Source organism: Ammospiza nelsoni, chromosome 24, assembly GCF_027579445.1.
Source record: "Ammospiza nelsoni isolate bAmmNel1 chromosome 24, bAmmNel1.pri, whole genome shotgun sequence".
Taxonomy (NCBI): Eukaryota; Metazoa; Chordata; class Aves; order Passeriformes; family Passerellidae; genus Ammospiza; species Ammospiza nelsoni.
Genome location: NC_080656.1, coordinates 5,802,296 through 5,823,133, shown reverse-complemented (window position 1 = coordinate 5,823,133; position 20,838 = coordinate 5,802,296). Strand labels below are relative to the sequence as shown.

General features: G+C 47.4%; 1 protein-coding gene across 1 annotated transcript in view; it reads left to right on the top strand.

Annotated features, from left to right (window-relative positions):
* Window positions 1-20,838, top strand: part of POU2F3 (POU class 2 homeobox 3) — a 51,463-nt gene that overhangs the window by 2,492 nt on the left and 28,133 nt on the right. The window contains 3 exon segments of the mRNA XM_059488364.1: window positions 2,554-2,607; window positions 3,193-3,261; window positions 19,205-19,239. Coding sequence (XP_059344347.1) covers window positions 2,554-2,607; window positions 3,193-3,261; window positions 19,205-19,239 — 158 coding nt within the window.

The following is a 20,838-nucleotide window of genomic DNA, read 5'->3' as shown; positions in this document are numbered from 1 at the left end:
GACTCAGCCCACAGGGGGACTCCCATGCCCCTCACACCCTCCTCTCTGCTGAGACACCTCCCTGCTGGTGCCACCCCCCCTTCCCGGAGCATTTTGGATACTTCGGCTCCCTGGATATTTGGAAATTTTGGATATTTCATTTGGAAATTTTGGATATTTCATTTGGAAATTTCGGATATTTCAGCTCCCTGCGGCCTCCAGAGGGGCCCAGACACCTCAAACCCGGGGTGATGCTCCCAGGCCAGCCCAGCTCCCCCTGCTCCAGGAGCAGATTCCCCTTTTGCAGCCATCGGGCCGGCTCAGGCAGCAGCTTGGGAAAGGCTTGGTTTGCTGACAGCGTTTGTTTCAGCACAAATAGAGATGCAGATATGTCCTGGAGAAGTGTCTGCACGGGCAGAGCTCCTTTGGTCTGGCCCAACCACCCCGCCTGCCCCTGCCCCTGCTCTGTTTGCAGCACATTTTTAATATGGCCCAGGCCACACTGGCGGCTCCTAATAGGGCTGTGGTTTGCAGTTAGGCTGTCCTAAGCTGGGTTATTTTTCCCAGAGAGGTTTTATTTATTTATTTTTTATTTATTTTTATTTATTTATTTATTTATTTTTATTTATTTATTTATTTATATTTATTTATTTTTCATTTATTTATTTTTTATTTATTTATTTTTATTTTTTTAAATTTATTTATTTTTATTTGTTTTTTTTTTTTTCTCCAAGCCTGATTATCCTGTGTGCATTGCTAAGCTGGCAGAGCTGTGTGGAAGGAGCTGCCCTGTCTGAAAGTGGTTTTGAGGATGGAGCAGGGGTAAAAGATGGGTTTGCATTGCTCTGGTTGCACTGGAAGGGGTTTGGGTGCAACTAGATTAGAAAATAATTGCTCTGTGTGTCTGCTCCTTGTTCCCAAGGATCCCTTGGAGGGTGCTGGGGCTGCCCTGTCACCCACAAAATCTGTATTAATTACAAAAATCCTAAATACAGATCCAGAATACAAAATCTGTCCTAAACCTTAAACCTCTTAGATCAGCAGTTTTCCTTTTCTTTCTGCTTATTTTTCCCTTCTTATTTTCTTTTTCCTGACAAAATATTCAAACTGTAATAACTTGTGCACATTTATAGGGTTTTTTTTTAATCTCTCTTAAAATAAAATTCAAGATATTCAAACTGTAATAATTTGTGCACATTTATAGGTTTTTTTTTTTTTTTTGAATCTCACTGAAAATGAAATTCCTGTGCATGGGAATCCCAGGGCATCTCTCATCTCCCAGCTGCAGGAGGAGGGGATTTACCTGGTGGATAACGTGTGATATGCAATCAAGGTGCAGCAGCAGCAGCAATTCCTCCTTCCCTCCCCACCCATCCCAGTTTTTAATGGCAGAGGGGTGTGGGGTCACTCCTGCAGGGGGGACAGAGATTTCCATGCTCTGCTTTTCTGTCTGTCCTTCCTCAGCTCTCTCTCTCTTGGGAATTAAATATTTGCTTTCCCTAATTTTATCTTTTTTAACAAGCTTTCTCACCAAAGGAAGCACCCAAATTTCTGCAGGCTTTTAGATTTTTTTTTTTCTTCCTCTATTTTATGAGAACTTGCTTTTTTTTTTTTTTTTAATACTTTTTGGCAGCCAGCAAAACTTTGTGCTTTGTAGATTGCCTAAGTTAGGGTCCCTTGGCAGTGGTACAAGACAAGAAGGTGTTTATAGCTGATGGTAATTACTCTTCCTGCAGTAGAAATGCTTAGAAGCCCCACTAAACGTTCATGTCTTAATTGCAGAGGGTTTATTTGAAGGGGGCAAAAAAGAAAAAACCCCACAACTCTTTTCTCCCCCCTCAATCCTTAATATAATTTAAGGAAAGGAAGTATGTGAAAGTTTCTGCTATAAAATCCTGATTTTTTTTTTTTCCTACCTTTATTCATTTGCTGGAGAAAGTTACAGACTTTCAACTTGATCAAAGCTATGAAATCTTGGCCAGAAAAGCAGATTATCTGCTGTTTGCACACGAGGGCAGCTTTGAATATGGGAGAAGAAAACCTGCACACACCACACACACACACACACACACACACACAAAGCCCTGCCTGTTTTGGTGGGAGCTAAAGAGGGAAATGGGGATAAAAATCCAACGGGGCTGCTCTCATCTGTTTGGGAATAACAAAAGGTGGATCTGGGGAGGAGGAAAAGGGTTTGCATGGTGCTTTTAGGTGGCTTCCACCTGCCTTCCCTAGCCCAGAAAACCACAGCAAACACTGGCCCAGCTTCCCCGCTGTTGTTATTCCGCCATGCAAATGGGGAGAGTCTGTGGCCGGGATTGGCTGCAGGAAGCACATGCAAATCACTCAAATAATAAAAAATTTATCTCAGTTTTACTTTTTTTTTTTTTTTTTTTTTTTTTTTTTTTTTTTTTTTTTTTTTTTGCAACGAGTCTGGAAACAGTTAAAATTCCAGTGGAAAGGGAAAAGCTGAGGGGTGTCCATCCGGATTTGAATGGAGATCTCCCCTTCTCCCACCTCTGTGTCCTTGGCCTCTGTTAGTGCGGAGCTGACCATTCCCACCTTTTCTTGCAGCTGTCCCCGAAGGAGAAAGTGGCCCCGGGTGTGGTGGCAGCCATCACTTCAAGGGTAAATGACAAAATTTCTTGGCCTGGGTGAAGATAGGGGGAAATGCAGGGGACAGCACTTTGGGGCAAGGCAGATCTTGGGTGGCTTTTGAGGGCTGTGAACACTTGTAAGTGACAAAAAGAGGAGAAATAAAGTACAGATAGAGGCACTTGGAAAAACCAAGTTGGGTTTGAGCCACCTTGAAGGATTTGGGAGAAAGCTGGAGGGATCCCCATCTCTGCAGGTGTGGGAGGTGCTGTCCCAGCCGGAGCACCACAGCAGGTTTGGGAAGCTCCCAGTGCTGAATCCACCCCTCTATCCCGTGGGTGAGGAGGGATGAGGAGGGTGAAAACCCCAAAAAACCCCCCCAGCAAACTGGGGAGGGGGCACAGGAGTGAGGGGGGCTGAAAAGAGCAACAGGAGGGAAAGTGCATCCTCAGAGCTGATGAATATTCCAGCGCCTGGATGTTGAGGAATCAGAAATTTGAAAGTCTGATGGTTTATTATAATTACACACATTCATTTGTGCTGTTTAGTGGAAGCCACATGTGCCTGTTGCCTGGGACTGTGACCTGTTATTAAAATCAGTTGTGCCTCCTTTTGCAGAGATCAAGATGAGCGGGGATGCTGCAGATTCCACAGACACCCGGCACGAGCCTGACCAGGTGGAGCCAGGTAAGGAGGGTCTGGGGTGGCAGGGCCACGAGAGGGAGGGGAAACAAAAGAAAAAATAACAAAAAAGGGAAATGTGGGTGCTGGAAGTTTCTCCCCCGTGCTTTTTCTGGGCTCCTGTTGCTGCTCTTGCAGCCTGGCAGTTGATCAGGAATGTGCTCTGGGCTAGGATTGCGTTGGTATCTTGATCAGCCATGCAAGATCCCTCCTGTGTGACAGCAGCGAATCCCAGAGTGCCTCCCCCGGGTCCCCAGCGATCTGACAGGGAAATTCGCCCAGAGAATACCTCTCCAATGTTCTCCGTGGGTTTGAGGTGGAAATTTGCTCACAGAGTGCCTCCTCCATGTCCTCTGTAGGTTTGAAGTTGAAATTTGCTCACAGAGTGCCTGCCCCATGTCCCCAGCGGGTCTGACATGGAAATTTGCTCAGAGAATGCCTCTACAATGTCCTCAGTGGGTCTGACATGGAAATTCACTCACAGAGTGCCTCCCCCATGTCCTCTGTGGGTCTGACATAGAAATTTGCTCACAGAGTGCCTCCCCAATGTCCTGTGTGGGTTTGAGGTGGAAATCCACTCACAGAGTGCCTGCCCCAATGTCCTCAGGTCACAGGGTTCCTCCCCAATGTCCTCAGTGGGTCTGACATGGAAATTTGCTCACAGAGTGCCTCCCCAATGTCCTGTGCGGGTTTGAGGTGGAAATCCACTCACAGAGTGCCTGCCCCAATGTCCTCAGCAGTTCTGACAGGGAAATTCACTCACAGGGTGCTTCCTCAATGTTCTCCAGCTCACAGGGTGCCTCTCCAATGTCCTCTGTGGGTTTCGGGTGGAAATTCACTCACAGAGTGCCTCACCAATGTGCCCATCAGGTTTGAGTTTGATATTTGCTCACAGGGTGCCTCTCCAATGTCCCCAGTGGGTTTCAGGTGGAAATTCACTCACAGAGTGCCTCACCAATGTGCCCATCAGGTTTGAGTTTGATATTTGCTCACAGGGTGCCTCTCCAATGTCCCCAGTGGGTTTCAGGTGGAAATTCACTCACAGGGTGCCTCCCCAATGTCCCCAGGTCACAGAGTGCCTCCCCAGTGTCCTCAAATTCACTCACAGAGTGCCTCCCCAATGTTCTCAGTGGTTTGAGTTTGACACTCACTCACAGAGTGCCTCCCCAATGTCCCCAGTTCACAGGGCGCTTCCCCAACGTCCCCAGTGAGTTTGAGGTTGAAATTTGCTCAGAGAATGCCTCCCCGGTGTCCACAGCGGGTCTGAAATGGAATCAGAAATTCGCTGCCACAGCAGCGATGGCTTTGGAACCGTCCTGGTGCACTCAGCTCTGTATCCACAGGGTTGTGCCAGGAGCTTTTCCATAAGGAAAACAACATTTTTTGGGCTCTGTGTGTGTGTGGAGAAAAATGGGAGGGACTTTGGGAACAACCAAATCCAGTCTGGAGTTCCAGCAGCAGCGGGTGCAGAGGCGTGATTGGGTTTTTCACCTCCAGCTCCTCATGGAGCCCCCAAATCCCTTTGGATCTGGAAATCTGAGGCTCAGGGGGATCCTTTGAAGGTGCCAGTGATGCTGTGAGCGCCGATTTCTGCCAGGTTTGCCCACCACCAGGTGTAACAGGCACCCGAAAAATCAGGTTTGTGCTTTGGGGCTGCCTGGGGTGAGATTTGGATCGCTGGGATTTGAATCCCATTTACAAGGCCCTGTAATTTCCCAAAGGGCCATGGTCACATCCCTTTGTAGGCAAATGAGCAACACTGAGAAATCATCTTAGCACCCACTAGGTGCAGCAAATTAAGATTATTAAAAGGCTTAGGAATCAACACCTTTCGAAGCAAAAACTGGTGGAGAAAATGTAGAGGAATCAAATATTCTCTGAGTGATGAAGAACCCTAAGCTTGGGCCAAAGTGGTGTGGAAGAGCAGGTGAAAACTTTGCGTGGAATGATTTTCCTCTTGTAAAATTTGAGATAACTTAGGGAAAACAAAGAGATTTTGGGTAAGCAAGAGAACACAAGCAAATTTGAGATAACTTAGGGAAAAAAATGAGATTTTTGGGTAAGCAAGAGAAATCAACACATTTTGAAACAAAAACTGGTGGAGAAAATGTAGAGGAATCAAAAATTCTCTAAATAATGAGGAGCCCTAAGCCTGGGCCAAGGGGATGTGGAAACTTTGCATGGAATGGTTTTCCTCTTATAAAATTTGAGATAATTTAGGAAAAAAAAAGAGATTTTGGGTAAGCAAGAGAACTCCAGGTTTTAAAGGGACTAACCCCACCCCTTGATTTAGAAATCCAAATAATTGGGTTATTTGACAGAATCTAAACTAGAGATCAAATCTGGTTCTGTTCACATCCATGAACTCTGATTGACTTTGGCCAGTCCAGCCTCTGCTCAGGGCTCTCAAATCACCCCAAATTTGGGGTTTGGGATAAACCAGCACCAAACAAATCCCAAACACCCCAAGCTCTCCAAAAGCCCCTGAGAGCTCTTACAGGGCCTTAAATAAGGAACTGGAACCCCCAGAAACATTTGGTGCTCATTAATGGGTGGCAGGATTAATCAAGACTGAGGAAAATGGGGATTTAATTTTGGTATTAAACGTAGTGGGAGTCAGAAGTGTTAAACCAGAACTGGCAGCACATTTGGTTGGATAAAATTCAGATTTTTTTCAGTTTATGCATCCCAGACAGCCATTAGTGAGAGCTGCAGCGCCTCTTTCTAGTGGTAATTGAGAAAAGAAAGCAGGACAGCGAAGTCAATTTGTTTGAAAATAACAAAAAATATTCGCGGCAGCGTTGGTGGCTCAGAGCCTTCAAATCAAGCAGGGAAATCAGGACAAGTAAATCTCCTTCATTTGCAAAGAGCGGCACAAAGAACCTGTTTAAATCTTTTTTTTTTTTTTGCTGATGCTGTCCTGGTGTTTTTTTAATTTTTTAATTTTTTTCTGAGGCTGTCCCGGTGATTTTTTATATTTTTGATTGTTTTTCTTAGGCTGTCCCAATGATTTTTTGATTTTAAATTTTTTTTTTTTTCCAAGGCTGTCCCAGTGATGATTTTTTAAATTTTTTTTTTTTTCCTGAGGCTGTCCTGATGATTATTTGATATTTATATTTTTATTTTTTCTGAGTCTGTCCCGATTATTTTATTTTACTTTTTTCTTAAGCTGTCCCAGTGATGATTTTTAATTGTTTTTTCCCCCAAGCCTGTCCTGATTATTTTTTTCATTTTTTTTTTTTTTTTAATATTTTTTTCTGAGGCTGTCCCAATGATTTTTTAATTTTTTTATTTTTTCCCTGAGGCTGTCTCGGTGATTTTATTTAAATTTTTTTAAACTTTTTTCTTAGGCTGTCCCGGTGATTTTTTTTTATATTTTTTGATAATTTTTTTGAGGCTGTCCTAGTGATAATTTCTCATTTTTAAATTTTTTTTCTGAGTCTGTTCCAGTGATGATTTTTAATTTTGTTTTTCCCCTGAGGCTGTCCTGATGATTTTTTGGATATTTTTTGATATTTTTTGATTATTTTCTAAGACTGTCCAGTGATTTTTTAATTTTTTTATTATTTTCCCTGAGGCAATCCCGATGATTTTTTTAATATTTTTTTATTTTTTTGTTAATTTTTTCTGAGACTATCCCAGTGATTTTTTAATATTTTGTTATTTTTTCTGAGGCTGTCTCAGTGATATTTTTTATATTTATTTTTTGATTTTTTTTCTGAGACTGTCCCAGCGATTTTTGATTTTTTTGATTTTTTTCTTAGGTTGCCTCAGTGATTTTTTAAATATTTTTTGCCTTTTTTTTTTTTTCTTCTGAGACTATCCCAGTGATTTTTTTAATATTTTGTTATTTTTTCTGAGGCTGTCACGATGATTTTTTTTAATATATTTATTTTTTGATTTTTTTTCTGAGACTGTCCCAGCGATTTTTTGATTTTTTTGATTTTTTTCTTAGGTTGCCTCAGTGATTTTTTTAAATATTTTTTGCCTTTTTTTTTTTTTTTTTGATACTATCCCAGTGATTTTTTAATATTTTTTTTATTTTTTCTGAGGCTGTCTCAGTGATTTTTTTTTTAATATATATTTATTTATTTATTTTTTGATTTTTTTTTTCTGAGACTGTCCCAGTAATTTTTTGATTTTTTTTTTTTTTCTTCTTAGGTTGCCTCAGTGATTTTTAATTTTTTTTTTTCTGAGATTATCCCAGTGATTTTTTTAATATTTTGCTATTTTTTCTGAGGCTGTCAAGATGATATTCCCCAACCCTTCCCACGTTGTTTTCTCAGCTCTTTTCTGTTTATAAACAACAAAACTCCCTTTGTGCCGAGCTTCCCGGGAAGTTTTTGTGCTCTTTGCAGGCATTGTTAGAGGAATATTTACAAATAATGTTGTGTTTGGCTTCCCTGCTTCATGTGGGAAAAGGCTCAGAGTGGTTGCTGATGACTCATTAATTAAATTTCCCATTTCCTACCGAATTAAGCCAATCCACGCAGCTCCTTCCCCCCAAAAAGGAGAGATCTCTTACCAAATTAATAATATTACACCTAGAAATCCTCCTAGGTTCAGGTTTTTCATCGCCAAAAATGCAGGCTGGCTCCAAGAAGTTGAAAAAAAAAGAAGAAAAAAAAAAAAAAGAAATAAAAATTTAAGGAATTAAATACCAAAATTCTTTTGTAAACCAAGCCCTTGATCTAAAACTGGTGCCCAAAGATCTGATGGGAAGTGGCAGCAGCAGAGGCATAATATCATCCTTTCATATCCCCGCCAATTCCAGGCTTAGAAGAGGGGAAAAAAAAAAAAAAAAGGGTAATTTGGGGCATTGTTCACCTTTGAAAGTGTTTGAAATAATTGTGGGGGTTTTCTTTTTTGAGGAAATTGTTAAAATTGTTCAACTTTTCGTAGGAGGTTTGAAGAGCTCAGCGCTTTTTTTTTTCTTTTTTAATTCTTTTAATCCACACCTATTCCACAGAAAATATTTCAGGGCTTTTAAAAAAAAGATATTTTCCAGAAACTTGTGGAGTTTTGATCCCAAATCTACTGGTTACAGTGAAACAATGTCATTTTACAAACTATTATTTTAAAAATATAATTTCTAAAGGTTTTCACTGCCCAGCCCTGTGAGTATTAATCCTCCCTTTACTTCAGGTCTGAAATTTTTAATCATTAACCATTTTTAATAATTTTTTAATCATTTAATCAGAGGATTACCCCTCTGCTTTTAGGGTACTTTTCCCCTTTCCCTGCCTGATCCCAATCCTTGGCACTGGGGCTGTTTCAGGGCTTTTTAAAAAGGATATTTTCCAGAAATTTTTTAGTTTTTGATCCCAAATCTACCAGTTACAGTGAAATGTTGCCATTTTACAACCTATTATTTAAAAAATTGCAATTTCCAAGGGTTGTCACTGCCTGAATCTTAATCCTCCCTTTACTTCAGCTCTGATTTTTCAATTGTTGCCCCAACAAGGGTTGGTTTCCCTTCCCCATCACCCCAGGGATGCGGGGCAGGCTGAGCAGGGATTACCCTTCTGCTTTTAGGCTCATTTTCCCTTTTCCCTGCCTGATCCCAAGCCTTGGCACTGGGGCTGTTTCAGGGCTTCTAAAAAAGGACATTTTCCGGAAATTTGTTGGGTTTTGATCCCAAATCTACCGCTTACAATGAAATTTTGCATTTTATAACCTATTCTTTATAACCTATTCTTTATAAATACATAAATATAAAACCTATTCTTTATAACCTATTCTTTATAAATACATAATTTCTAAGGCTTCTCACTGCCCAGCCCTGTGAATTTTTTTCAATTGTGTGCAAGGGGGAACAGGCACCGGTTGCCCCCATGAGGGTTGCTTTGCCATCCCCATCACCCCAGGGATGCGGGGCAGGCTGAGCAGGGATTACCCCTCTGCTTTTCAGTTCCTTTTCCCCTCTCCCTGCCCGATCCCAAGCCTTGGCACCGGTGCTGAGCCTCCATGGGGGGTAACGAAGAGCAGCGAGTTTTCTGCTTGGCTGGGAGCTCTTTTCATCTTTTTTATTTTCTTTTTTTTTTTTTTTTTTTCCCCAACTGATGAAAGCCATGCCAGCGAGCTCCTCGCTGATTTTTTTTGATGGGAACTGTGGGGGCTTGGCAGTGCCTGAGTGTCGCCCCTGGTCCTGCAGCCCCAGGGCAGAGATCTCCCCCTTCTTGTGGTTTATCTAAGCGCTGATATCTGATGCAACAGAACGCTGAGGTGGGACTTGCCCCTGTCTGTCTGTTTGTTTGTGTCAGACACTTGTTCCCCAGTTATCTCCTCCATCAAAACAGGTTACACCAAGCAGAGCTACTTCCCTTTGATTTCATCTGTTGAGGCTATGGGGGGGAAGCCAAAGCTTTTACAAAAAGGGCGATAGGGAAGCGCTTCAAACACAACCACGGGGAAGGGAATAGCTGCAGGCAGCCCCAGCATCTTCCCTCCCCACCCTGTAACCCCAGGAGCTGGGCTCTGCCAGCAGGGCTGGCTGTGCTGGGCACCCCAGCTCAGGGGGGATGTGGGGTGCCCTGTGGGACACGTGTGGGGAGGGGTTGGGTGGCTCCTGGGGTGTCTTGGGGAGGCAGAGTTAAAGAATAAAGCAGGGATTTGTTAAAAGGATATTCTCAATAGATCCACCTTGGGCGGCACAAGGGCCCAGCCAGGGCTGCACCCAAGGTGAATCAAAAATGGTCCCAAAATGAACCCAAAATGGTCGCAAAAAGAACCCAAGGTGAATCCAAAATGGTCCCAAAATGAGCCCAAGGTGAACCCAAGATGAACCAAAATGGTCCCAAAATGAACCCAAGGTGAACCCAAAATGGTTGCAAAATTGTCCCAAGGTGAACCAAAAAGGCCCCAAAATGAACCCAAGATGAACCAAAATGGCCCCAAAATGAACCCAAGATGACCCAAAATGGCCCCAAAATGCACGAGCGCTCCCAGGGTCTCTCCCTGGGATCAGCTCTGCTCCATTTGCACCTTGCAGTTCATTGTCCCATTCCAGCTTTAGCCCAGGCACTCCCACCCTGCTTGTTTTTCTCTCTGCAGCCCATGGGGTTTGTGCTCCTGGGCTGAGATTTGGATCATTTGTCCTTGGTGCCCAGCTGGAGCAGGAATTGTTTTGTCTCCCTGCTCTGTGCACAGAGCTCAGCATCCCCTGATGTGAGCCCAGACCCACACACTAAATGAGCACAGAACCTGAAAAATAGAAAAGCTGAAACCTGAGGCATCATCTGGGATGGGGGGATTGGCTGTGCCAAGGGAAATTTAGGTTGGATATCAGGAAAAAGTTTTTCACAGAAAGGGTGGAATGTTCTGGAACGTTCTCCCCGGGGAGGGGGTGGAGTCCCCATCCCTGGGTGTGTTTAACAAAGCCTGGATGTGGCACTGGGTGCCAGGGTTTGGGTGAGGTGTTGGGGCTGGGTTGAACTTGATGATCTTGAAGGTCTCTTCCAACCTGGTGATTCTGTGATTCTGTGAGTTCTGTAAATTCTGTGATTCTGTGAATTTTATGAATTCTGTGGCTGAGCCTGGGAGCTGGAGGGGAAGGGCATGGATCCTTCCAGAGGATGGATCCTCCCAGAGGATGGATGCTTCCAAAGGACTGATCCTTCCAAAGGAGGGATCCTTCCAGAGGGTGGATCCTTCCAAAGGACGGATATTTCCAAAGGATGGCTTCTTCCAAAGGATGCTCTTTCCAAGGATGGCTCCTTCCAGAGCATGGATCCTTCCAAAGGATGGATCCTCCCAAAGGAATGATCCTTCCAGAGGATGGATCGTGCTGGGATAGGTTTGGATGTTCCAGCCCCTGTTTCAGCCCCTAGCTCAGGTGAGGGACGGCACGTTGGGCTGCTCAGCCCGTGCTCTCTCCCACCTTGGCCGCTTTTTTTTCACTTTTTATTTTTTTTCCTGGGAGCTTTCATTCCTCCTGCCGTTTGCAGTTCCCTCCTCATCCCGGGCTGGAAGCAGCTTGCCAGGCCAAAGTCTTTTGAGGAAACTTGGCCTCTCCCAGCCCCGCGCTGAGCTCAGCGCTGGGCAACGCCTTTGCTCCCCAAGGCTGGCTCTCCCTCTCCCTCGTGAAACTTTCCTCAAAGCCTCCAGGATCCCTGTGCTCTCTTCCCCCCGCAGCCATGCACAGCCCCGGGACAAGTCCCTGGCAAAGGAAAGCTGCAGCGGCCGGGCTGGAAACAGCTGGTTGCCATGGCAATTGGGGCTGCTCGGGATTTGCATAGGGCTGATGATTTTCATAGCACAGCCACATTTAAGGCGAGCAGGAGAAATTTCCATATTCCCAGCTCCGAGTCAGTTGGGGCGTGGGGGAGGCCAGGAGGGGGATATTTGAAATTCAAATGAAGGTGATTAGGGTTTGAGGTTGGGTTATTTTATTTCTTTTTTTTTTTTTTTTTTTTTTTTTTCTTAAACATCCCATTATGGAAGAGGATAAAAAAGGATGGGGAGGGGAAAGGGGAACAAAAGGCTGGTTTGACTTGAATTAGAGGGGCAAAGGAAGAGCTGGTCTGATCTGCCTCTTGCCTCTGGTCTAGCAGAAGAGACTTGCCCTCTCCCAGCACCTGCAGGTGAAATGTTTTCCGTGGGAACAACTGCTGCCCTCGGGTTTCCTCCTGGAAGGTGCCCAAGTCTCCCACACTGGCTGTCCTGCTCTCCCCTCGCCTGCCCCACACGAAGGGGCTGCACAGGGGCCGCTCTGGGGCACTGCTGACAAAGGGAAGGCACTTCTGTAACCCAGGGCTTTGCAGCCAAATGAAGCACTCGGGTGTTCAGTGAAAGCTGCCCCTGGAGTCTGGAGCTGTCTGAGTCAGCACAAGATTCACTTTTGCTCCCCGGCCCTGGCTTTCCCATGGAGATGCTCTGGTGGTTTGGAGGTTTTTGTGTTTTTGGAGCAAATTAAAACTGCAGCCCTAGCTGGCTGCCTCAGAAACTCCCCATCCTGCTCACAGCTTAAAAAGCAGTTTTTAAAAGTGCCTTGGGAGCATCAAGCATCCCAGCAGAGCATGTGGGAATCCAGGGAATTGCCTGGTGCCCGCTCAGCTGCAGCTTCTGCTCCCTCCAATGCTGGTGGGAGCAGCTGGAGGGAATCAGAGAGGCCAATCCTTGGGGGTGATTTAAGGGAGGTCCCAGAGCTCAGGGCTGGCTTTGGGGAGATCGCTGGTGTGGCTGCTGGGAGCAGCAGCTTGAAGGCACTGCCTTGGTTTTTGCCTCAATTTCCAAAATCAGTGGAAATCCTGAGGAGTGTTTTGTGCTGAATGTCTTGTTTTGCTCATTCCTTCAGTGCAGGTGAGCATTTGGCTTCATTTAGAGTACTGGCTATAGTTACAGTAATTACCACTCTTCTCTCTCCCAGCACTTGGGCAATCTCTGAACTTCACACCTTGTCTGAGGTGAGAGATTGGGACCAGTGAATTTATCAGAAATACCCCTTGAAATGCCCCCTGCACTGGTGAAATCGCTGGTGTGGCTGGTGGAAGCAGTAGCATGAAGGCACTGCCTTGGGTTTAGCCTGAATTTCCAAAATCAGTGGGAATCCTGAGGACTGTCTCATGCTGAATGTCTTGGTTTGCGCATTCCTTCAGTGCAGGTGAGCATTTGGCTTCATTTACAGCTTGTGGGACAAGCACTGGTTGTAGCTACAGTAATTGCCACTCTTCTCTCTACCAGCACTTGGGCAATCTCTGAACTTCACACCTTGTTTGAGGTGAGAGATTGGAATGAGTGAATTTATCAGAATTACCCCTTGAAATGCCCCCTGCACCCAGCCTGCTCTGCCAATCTCCCGTGGCATCCTTCTTCCTCAGACAGGGTGCCAAAATCTCCAGGATAGGTGAGATTAATCTGAATTTTAGATATTGGATGCTCTGAGGCTGCAGCCTGAGCTGCTCACCCCCGGCAGGGCGCTGGGACCTGCAGAGGGTGATTCACCCCTGTGCCATCTGTCTCAGGGCCAGAATTGCCCTCTGGAAGCTGCTGCTGCCTCTGCAGGGCTGCAAGGGGAGCCTGCAGCAGTTGGCACCTGAGAGTTCCAGAATCTCCGTCCAGGCAGCTGAAACCCCTGCCTGGTGTCTGCCTGGCCCTGCTCCCCATTTCCCTCCCAGATGTCCCTGCAGGAATTCCCAACACCTGCTGCAGGCTGGGATCCCCTCCTCATCCTCCTGTCCTTCCAAGGATCCCCTCCTCATCCCCTGTATCTGCAGGGCTCCCCTCCTCATCCTCTGAACCTCCAGGGATCACTTCCTGATCCCCTGTCCCTGCAGGGCTCCCCTCCTCATCCTCTGAACCTCCAGGGATCACCTCCTCATCCCCTGGTCCTGCAAGTGTCCCCTCCTTGTCCCCCTCATCTCCTTCCAGGGATTGATCCCCTCCTCAACCCCCTGTCCCTGCAGGGATCCCCTCCTCATCCCCTCTCCTTCCAGGGATCCCCTTCTCATCCTCTGAACCTCCAGGGATCAATCCCCTCCTCATCCCCTCCTCTTCCAGGGATCCTCTCCTCATCCTCCTGTCCTTCCAGAAATCACCTCCTCATCCCCCTGTCCCTGCAGGGATGGGATGAGCAGGGGATCCCTGCAGGGAATGATCACCTCTTCATCCCCCTGTATGTCCAGAGATCCCCTCCTCATCCTCTGAATCTCCAGGGATCAATCCCCTCCTCATCCCCCTAATCTCCTTCCAGAGATCCCCTCCTCATCCTCTGGACCTCCAGGGATCAATCCCCTCCTCATCCCATATCCCTGCAGGGATCCCCTCCTCATCCTCTGTGCCTCCAGGGATTGATCCCCTCCTCATCTCCCTCATCTCCTTCCAGGGATCCCCTCCTCATCCTCTGGACCTCCAGGGATCAATCCCCTCCTCAACCCCTGTCCTTCCAAGGATCCTCTCCTCATCCTCCTGTCCTTCCAGAAACCACCTCCTCATCCCCCTGTCCCTGCAGGGATCCTCTCCTCATCGTCTGAACCTCCAGGGATCCCCTCCTCACCCCCAGTCCCTGCAGAGCACAGGATGAGCCCCGCTGCTGCCACTCCCTGCTGCTGTCACTCAGTGCAGGTGACCCGTGTGAAGATGAAGGCCACCCTGATTTTCCTTTTCCCCCACGAGGTTGTTTTCATCCTGCAGGGCCGGACTGGCTCTGCAGCTCCCCGTGGATCCATCCCTGTGCCTGCCTTTTCCAGGGAATGGCAGCGGGGTGGGGGGAACTGCCCATCCCCAGAGAAACCTCCCCAGGCAAACTCGCAGCAGATCTGATGCCAGGGCTATGCAAAACAGCTGCCAGGTGAACCAAGGAGAGCTGCACAACCCTGGGCTGCTGGCTTGGGGAGCCAGCTGAGCTTATCTCTGCTTTTCCAGGCACCCAGAGCAGCAGGGTGAAGCCTTGGGGATGGGAGAGCTGCTGGGAATTTGTGTCTTTCCCCATTGAAATCCCAGGGATGTGATGGTGTTCACGGGGGCTCTTGGGTGAGGGAACAGATGAAGGTCTGACTCCATGTTTCAGAAGGCTTGATTCATTATTTTGATATATATTACATTAAAACTGTACTAAAAGAATAGAAGGAAAGGTTTCATCAGCAGGCTGGCTAAGAATAGAATAGGAAGGAATGATAACAAAGGTTTGTGGCTCAGGCTCTCTGTCTGAGCCAGCTGACTGTGATTGGCCATTAATTAGAAACAACCACATGAGACCAATCCCAGATGCACCTGTTGCATCCCACAGCAGCAGATAACCATTGTTTGCATTTTGTTCCTGAGGCCTCCCAGCTTCTTAGGAGGAAAAACCCTAAGGAAAGGATTTTCCATAAAAGATGTCTGTGACACAGGGATTCCTTCCCCAGCCTTGTGGAATTTCAGCATAGGGGGAATGATCTAGCAGATTCTGGAGGTTCTGGATGCCATTGGGTCTGGAATTTCAGCAAGGGGAGGACTGATCTAGCAGATTCTGGAGGTTCTGGATGCCATTGGGTCTGGCTGGTACAGCAAAAAAAAAAAAAAAAAAATTCAAGTTGTTGGCTGGGCTGAAGCTCCATGAAAATGAGTGGAGTTCTGGCAGTTTGCAGCAGCAGAGAGAATCTGCTGCCACTTACACTTTTCTTTCTTTTTATCTCCTGGAGCTAGAAAAGATTAAATCTTAAGTGCAGATTGTTTGAACAGCTCGTTCCTTTAAGGAGAGGAATGAGCGCTGCAGTGTGAGTCCTGATGTTGACAGAAACTGGGAGGAAGCTGAGGCTATTTTTATAAAGCATTTGTAAGAAAGTTACAGCTCAGCTGAAAGAGGAGAGTTGTTATCCCTATCACACCCAAACCTTGGCTCAGAACTGCGATCACTTGACTCTTACATTTACTGAAACAGAAAAGGAAAAAAAAAAAAAAAGACCAGATTTGTTTGCAAATAAATCTGTGCCCAAGCACTGGTGATTTGTGTATCTAGCTCCCATTTACATAACCACTGGCAGCACAAATCACCCCTCCCAGATTTAAATCTCTCCCTCTTGGACATCTGAGGCTGAACTGGTTGCCCCTGGGTCCCTTTGGAGTCAGCCAGGAGGAATTGCCATCTTCAGAGGGCCATTGGTGCCAGGGAGATGGGTGGCTCAGATAGGGCAGGAATGGCCTCTGGAGCTGCCTCTTGCTCCTTCTGTCTGTCCCTGACACCCCAGAGAGTGCCAGGCTCTGGAATATTTGCCCATCTGGCACAGAATTCCTGCTGGGGGGCTCCCAAATCCCCCCACGTTGATCTGCAGGGACTTGGAGGATGCTGTGGGTGACTTTGTAAGGGCAAAGAAAAGGTTTGGGCGTGTCATGGGCCTGTGGAGGGAGGGAAAAGCAGGAGAGGGGGAAAGGCTGTGCTGGGGGATTTGGGGCTGTGCAGGGATATGTGACGGTGTTCACAGGGGTCTGAGGAAGAGGGAAGAGACGGGGATCTGACTCCGTGTTTCAGAAGGCTTGATTTATTATTTTATGATATATGTTACATTAAAACTATGCTAAAAGAATAGAAGAAAAAGTTTCAGCAGAAGGCTGGCTAAGAATAGAAAAAGAAGGAATGATAACAAAGGTTTGTGGCTTGGACAGAGAGTCTGAGCCAGCTGACTGTGATTGGCCATTAATTAGAAACAACCACACGAGACCAATCCCAGATGCACCTGTTGCATTCCACAGCAGCAGATAACCATTGTTTGCATTTTGTTCCTGAGGCCTCCCAGCTTCTCAGGAGGAAAAATCCTAAGGAAAGGATTTTCCATAAAAGGGTGTCTGCAACAGGGAAAGGCTGTGCAGGAGGATGTGGGGCTGAGCAGGGAAGAAAAGTTGTGCAGGGAAATTTTGTGCAGGCCAAGGTTGTGCTGTGGGATGTGGGGCTGGGCAGGGAAGCTCCATTCCAGCTGCTCCTCTCAGGTTCCAAGTTTTGGGGTGAGTGCTGGTGACTCACTGGGACCAGGGATTCCCCTGCAGCTCTTTGAATCTTGCCTCATCACGGCTGAACGTGAGTGAAACTCCTGTTTCCAAGAAACCCGGAGATTACCTTTTCCTTCCTGTTCTATTTTAGCAGCTGGGAACTTTTATTTCCTCCTTCCCTGCTGGCTTTGCTCCCCTTCAGCAGCTGCCTGCAGATGGAATCAAACACCCCCCCTACACACACACACCCCCCGTGCGGGTTTCAAAGGTAGAAACTGTGGGCCTTGAAGATGCTCCCGCGGTCCTGCTCAGGTGTGTGGATGCTGATTGTGATCACCCATTAACGCTATCAGCATTCCCATCACTGGATGTGCCCTCCTTGGCTTTTGGGGCTGGAATGGAGCTGGAAGGCAATGAATGAGCCCCATTCCTGGGGAGGAAGCAGCTGGAGAGAGCTGGACAGGGAGCAGAGGGGGTTGGAGCGAGGGAATTACACGGGGGGAAAGAGATAAAGGGCTGGGATTGGGGAGGGAGACAGCAGGGTGGGAGGAAGGCAGGAAAAGCAGGGCAGAAATGCAGTCAGGCTGGGGAGAGGGCTCAGAGGGGATGGGGTGCAGGGGGTGAGGAGAGGGAGATCTCAAACTGGAGGGGAAGCTCAGAGCTGGATGGGGTGCAGAAGGTGAGAAGATGGAGATTTCTAATTGGGGGGGAAGCTCAGAGCTGGTTGGGGTGTGGATGGTGAGATTTCAAATTGAGGGTTGGGGTGCAGGGGGTGAGGAGATGGAAGAGATTTTAGCATTGGGGAGGCTAAAATCTCCATCTCCTCACCCTCTGCACCTCAACCTCACAGCTGGTTGGGGAGCAGAGGGTGAAGAGACGGAGATCTCAAACTGGGGGAAGCTCAGATCTGTTTAGGGTGTGGATGGTGAGGAGATTTCATTTTGGGGGGAAGCTCAGAGCTGGTTGGGGTGCAGAGGGTGAGGAAATGGAGATTTCAAACTGAGCTCACAGCTGGTTGAAGTGTGGATGGTGAGGAGACTTCAAATTGAGGGTTGGGGTGCAGGGAGAGAGGAGATGGAGGAGATTTTAGCATTGAGGAGGCACCTCAGACCTGTTTGGGGTGTGGATGGTGAGGAGAGGGAGATTTCAAATTGAGGGGGAAGCTCAGACCTGGTTGGGGGTGCAGGGGGTGAGGAGATGGAGATCTCAAACTGGGGGAGAAGCTCAGAGCTGGTTGGGGTGTGGATAGTGAGGAGATTTCAGATTGAGGGAAGCTCAGAGCTGCTTGGCATGCAGAGGGTGAGCAGATGTCAAGCTGAGGGGGCAGCAGCTCCTTCTGCCGTGGCCCTGCTCGACATCACAGTCCCACAGCTCTGTTTCCACAGCCAGTGCTTTTTAAACGTCCCAGATTAAATCTCCAGGGCTGTTTCTAGACAGCAGAGAGCAGCCACCAAGCTCTGTTATCCCTGACTCTCCAATGTTTTGCCATCCGTGGATAATTGTACCAAGCACACTCCCCCTCAGCATCCAGGCTGATTCACCTGGGAATGCTCTGTGCATGGAAAAATGTGTGCTGGGAAAGGAAAAAGGCCTTGTTCAGCTGAAGAAAGTCCATGGCAGAGCTGGATTTGCTCTCCTGCCTGTACAGCTCTTTGTAGGAGCCCTGAACTGCTGGAAAATGTGTTGGAGCTTGATCAGATCCCAGGGCTCTGCTTTGTGGGGAAGGTTATCCTGGAGAAAACAGCAGGAGCAGGAGGCCTGGGGGCTTGTGCCAGTGGGATGAGAACAATTCCAGGCCCTTTATCACAAACTGGGCTGGACTGGCAGGGGAAAGCCTGGGGATTGTGAAGGGAAAGGCCTGGGGAACAAAGGGGTGTCTTGGGGTTGCCTCTGCAGCTCCAGAGATTCATGGAATCCCTTCCAGCATTCAGCAGGATCTGTGGGGAGCACAACCTTTGCTCTGTGATGTTCTTGATGAATTTGGCAGGTGTGATGGGGAGGGGGGGGGGATGTTTATCATCAAAGGGGAATGAGTGAGGGCCTGTGCGGTACCTTCAGGCTGGGACCTGTCTGATTTTTTTTTTCCCCCCTGTGCCTGCCAATCTCTTTTGGAATCAAGGAGACGCCTCTGGAGCGCAACCCCACGGCACCCTGTGTTCCTCCAGGTAGCCACAATTACCCGGTTCCTGAAGGTCCTGGGTGAGCAGCCCTGGCCACCTCCGTGCTGGCCTTTCCCACACTTAGCCCTGGGCTCCCCTGCGCGTTTGTGATGGCCTCCAGCTCACCTCTGCTGGAATCTCCCTCGTGATTTCCCCCACCCTTGGCCAGCTGTCTCCCAGGCAGGAACACTTTCATTATCCCACAGCAAAAAGGCTGGCACCACCTGAATGCTGCAGGAGCCTTCATCCTTCCATTTCTGCACCCTCCTCCTCCTCCTCTCCTTGCTTTCCCAGGGTCAAGTTTTTGCTTATGTGTGTCCCAAGTTCTGGAAATCTCCCACCAGTGCTGTCATTAACACTGAGATATTTTTCTCTTTGTTTCCTTGTAGGGAATGAACAGAATGGGCTGGACTTTAACAGGCAGGTAAGATGCTCCCTGGCTGTTTTTTATTTTTTATTTATTTTTATTTTTCCCCTTTCTGGAATGGCCTTTTTTTTTTTTTTTTTTTTTGCTCACCATGCTGCAAAGAGATAAAAACTGTTAGGTCAGAAAAAAACCCACAGAATTTCTTCCCAGTTCCCTTTTTGGGATACAATGACAGATTGCACCTCTGCTTTCCCTCTCCCTAATTCAGAGAAGTTCAGCTAATTACAGAGTTCCTTTAAATGACCATTTGCTCGAGGGGGTTTTCTGGCTTTTACAGTTTTTTTTAGATCATCATTTAGAAACTAAAAGCACCTCAGTGATGGTGGCAAGGGTACAAATCCATCCCCAAAGTGCTGGGACAGTGGCAGCACCATGGTGGGCAGGGACAAAGGCCAGGGGCTGCCTCAGGAGTGTCAGCCAGCACAAAAAATGAGCTGGTTGGAGGTTTTGGAGTCAAATTCCTGTCTGCAAGGCAGCAGATAAAATACGGGACAAGCAAACCCCAATTGCAGAAAGAGCAGCTGAGGGGCTGTGGCCCTGCTGTGGGTGCTGCTTTGTCCAGATGAAAGAATTCCCTGGCTCCCGGAGTGCCTGCAGACCTTCCTGAAAATCCCTGAATGTCACATCAGGAGGTCACAGCTCTCTGGGGCCCTTGTGGGGAGACACAGAGTTCCCAGAGCAGCTGGAGATGCCCCTGCATCCCTGGCAGTGCCCAAATCCAGGCTGGACATGGGGTTGGAGCATCCTGGGACAGTGGGAGGTGTCTCTGCCATGGCAGGGGTGGGATGGAATGGAATTTAAGAAGAGAAGGAGCTTTAAGGCTCCTTCCAGCCCAAATAATTCTGAGATTTTAGGAAAATGCTCTCTGAAAGACCAAGAGGAGCCTGGGGATCCAACCCTGCCCTGCTGCAGGATGAGAGCTGGGATGCACAAGGGGCTGCAGCTCCGTGCACGGACTCGAGGGCTGACGCCGGCACAGCCTCCCAACCTCTTCCCTTCTGCGTCTCCCCCAAACCCCAGGGCTCCAACCCTTCCCAAAAGCTCCCTGTGGGCAGCAGCACCTTCCACACGTGGCTTTTTGCGCCTCCAGCTTGCCTTGGTGGCAGTGCAGTGACAAATGCCAGCCCCAGCTCTGTTTGTTTGTTTGCTTTGGCTGCTGCAGCTCTGGGTGGGTCTCCCTTTCCCTACCAAAGGTGTCCTGACACGCTCAGCCATCTTCCAGGAGTTCGGAATCCCCAGCTGCAAACAAAAAGCTCTGTGTGTCTGCAGGGAGAAGGATCCGACCAGGATCCAACCTTTATTATATAATTTATTATTTATATTTATGATATAATTTAATTTATAATAATAATAATAGTTTCCTTTTGAGGAAAGGTGGTGGAGCAGGGCTGAGTTACACCCAGTGCAGATCTGACACACCATCCCCTGTGTTCCTCTCAGGGATGCTGGGGAAGTTGTGGGGGCAGCCAGGTTTGCAGGCAGTAGAAATATCCTCCTCCTAAAAAGAAATTGTGGGTTTACATTCAGGTTTTTTTTAGTGTTTTTGGGGGGATTTGTTTTGTTGTTGTTTTAGGTTTGGTTTTTTTTGGGTTTTTT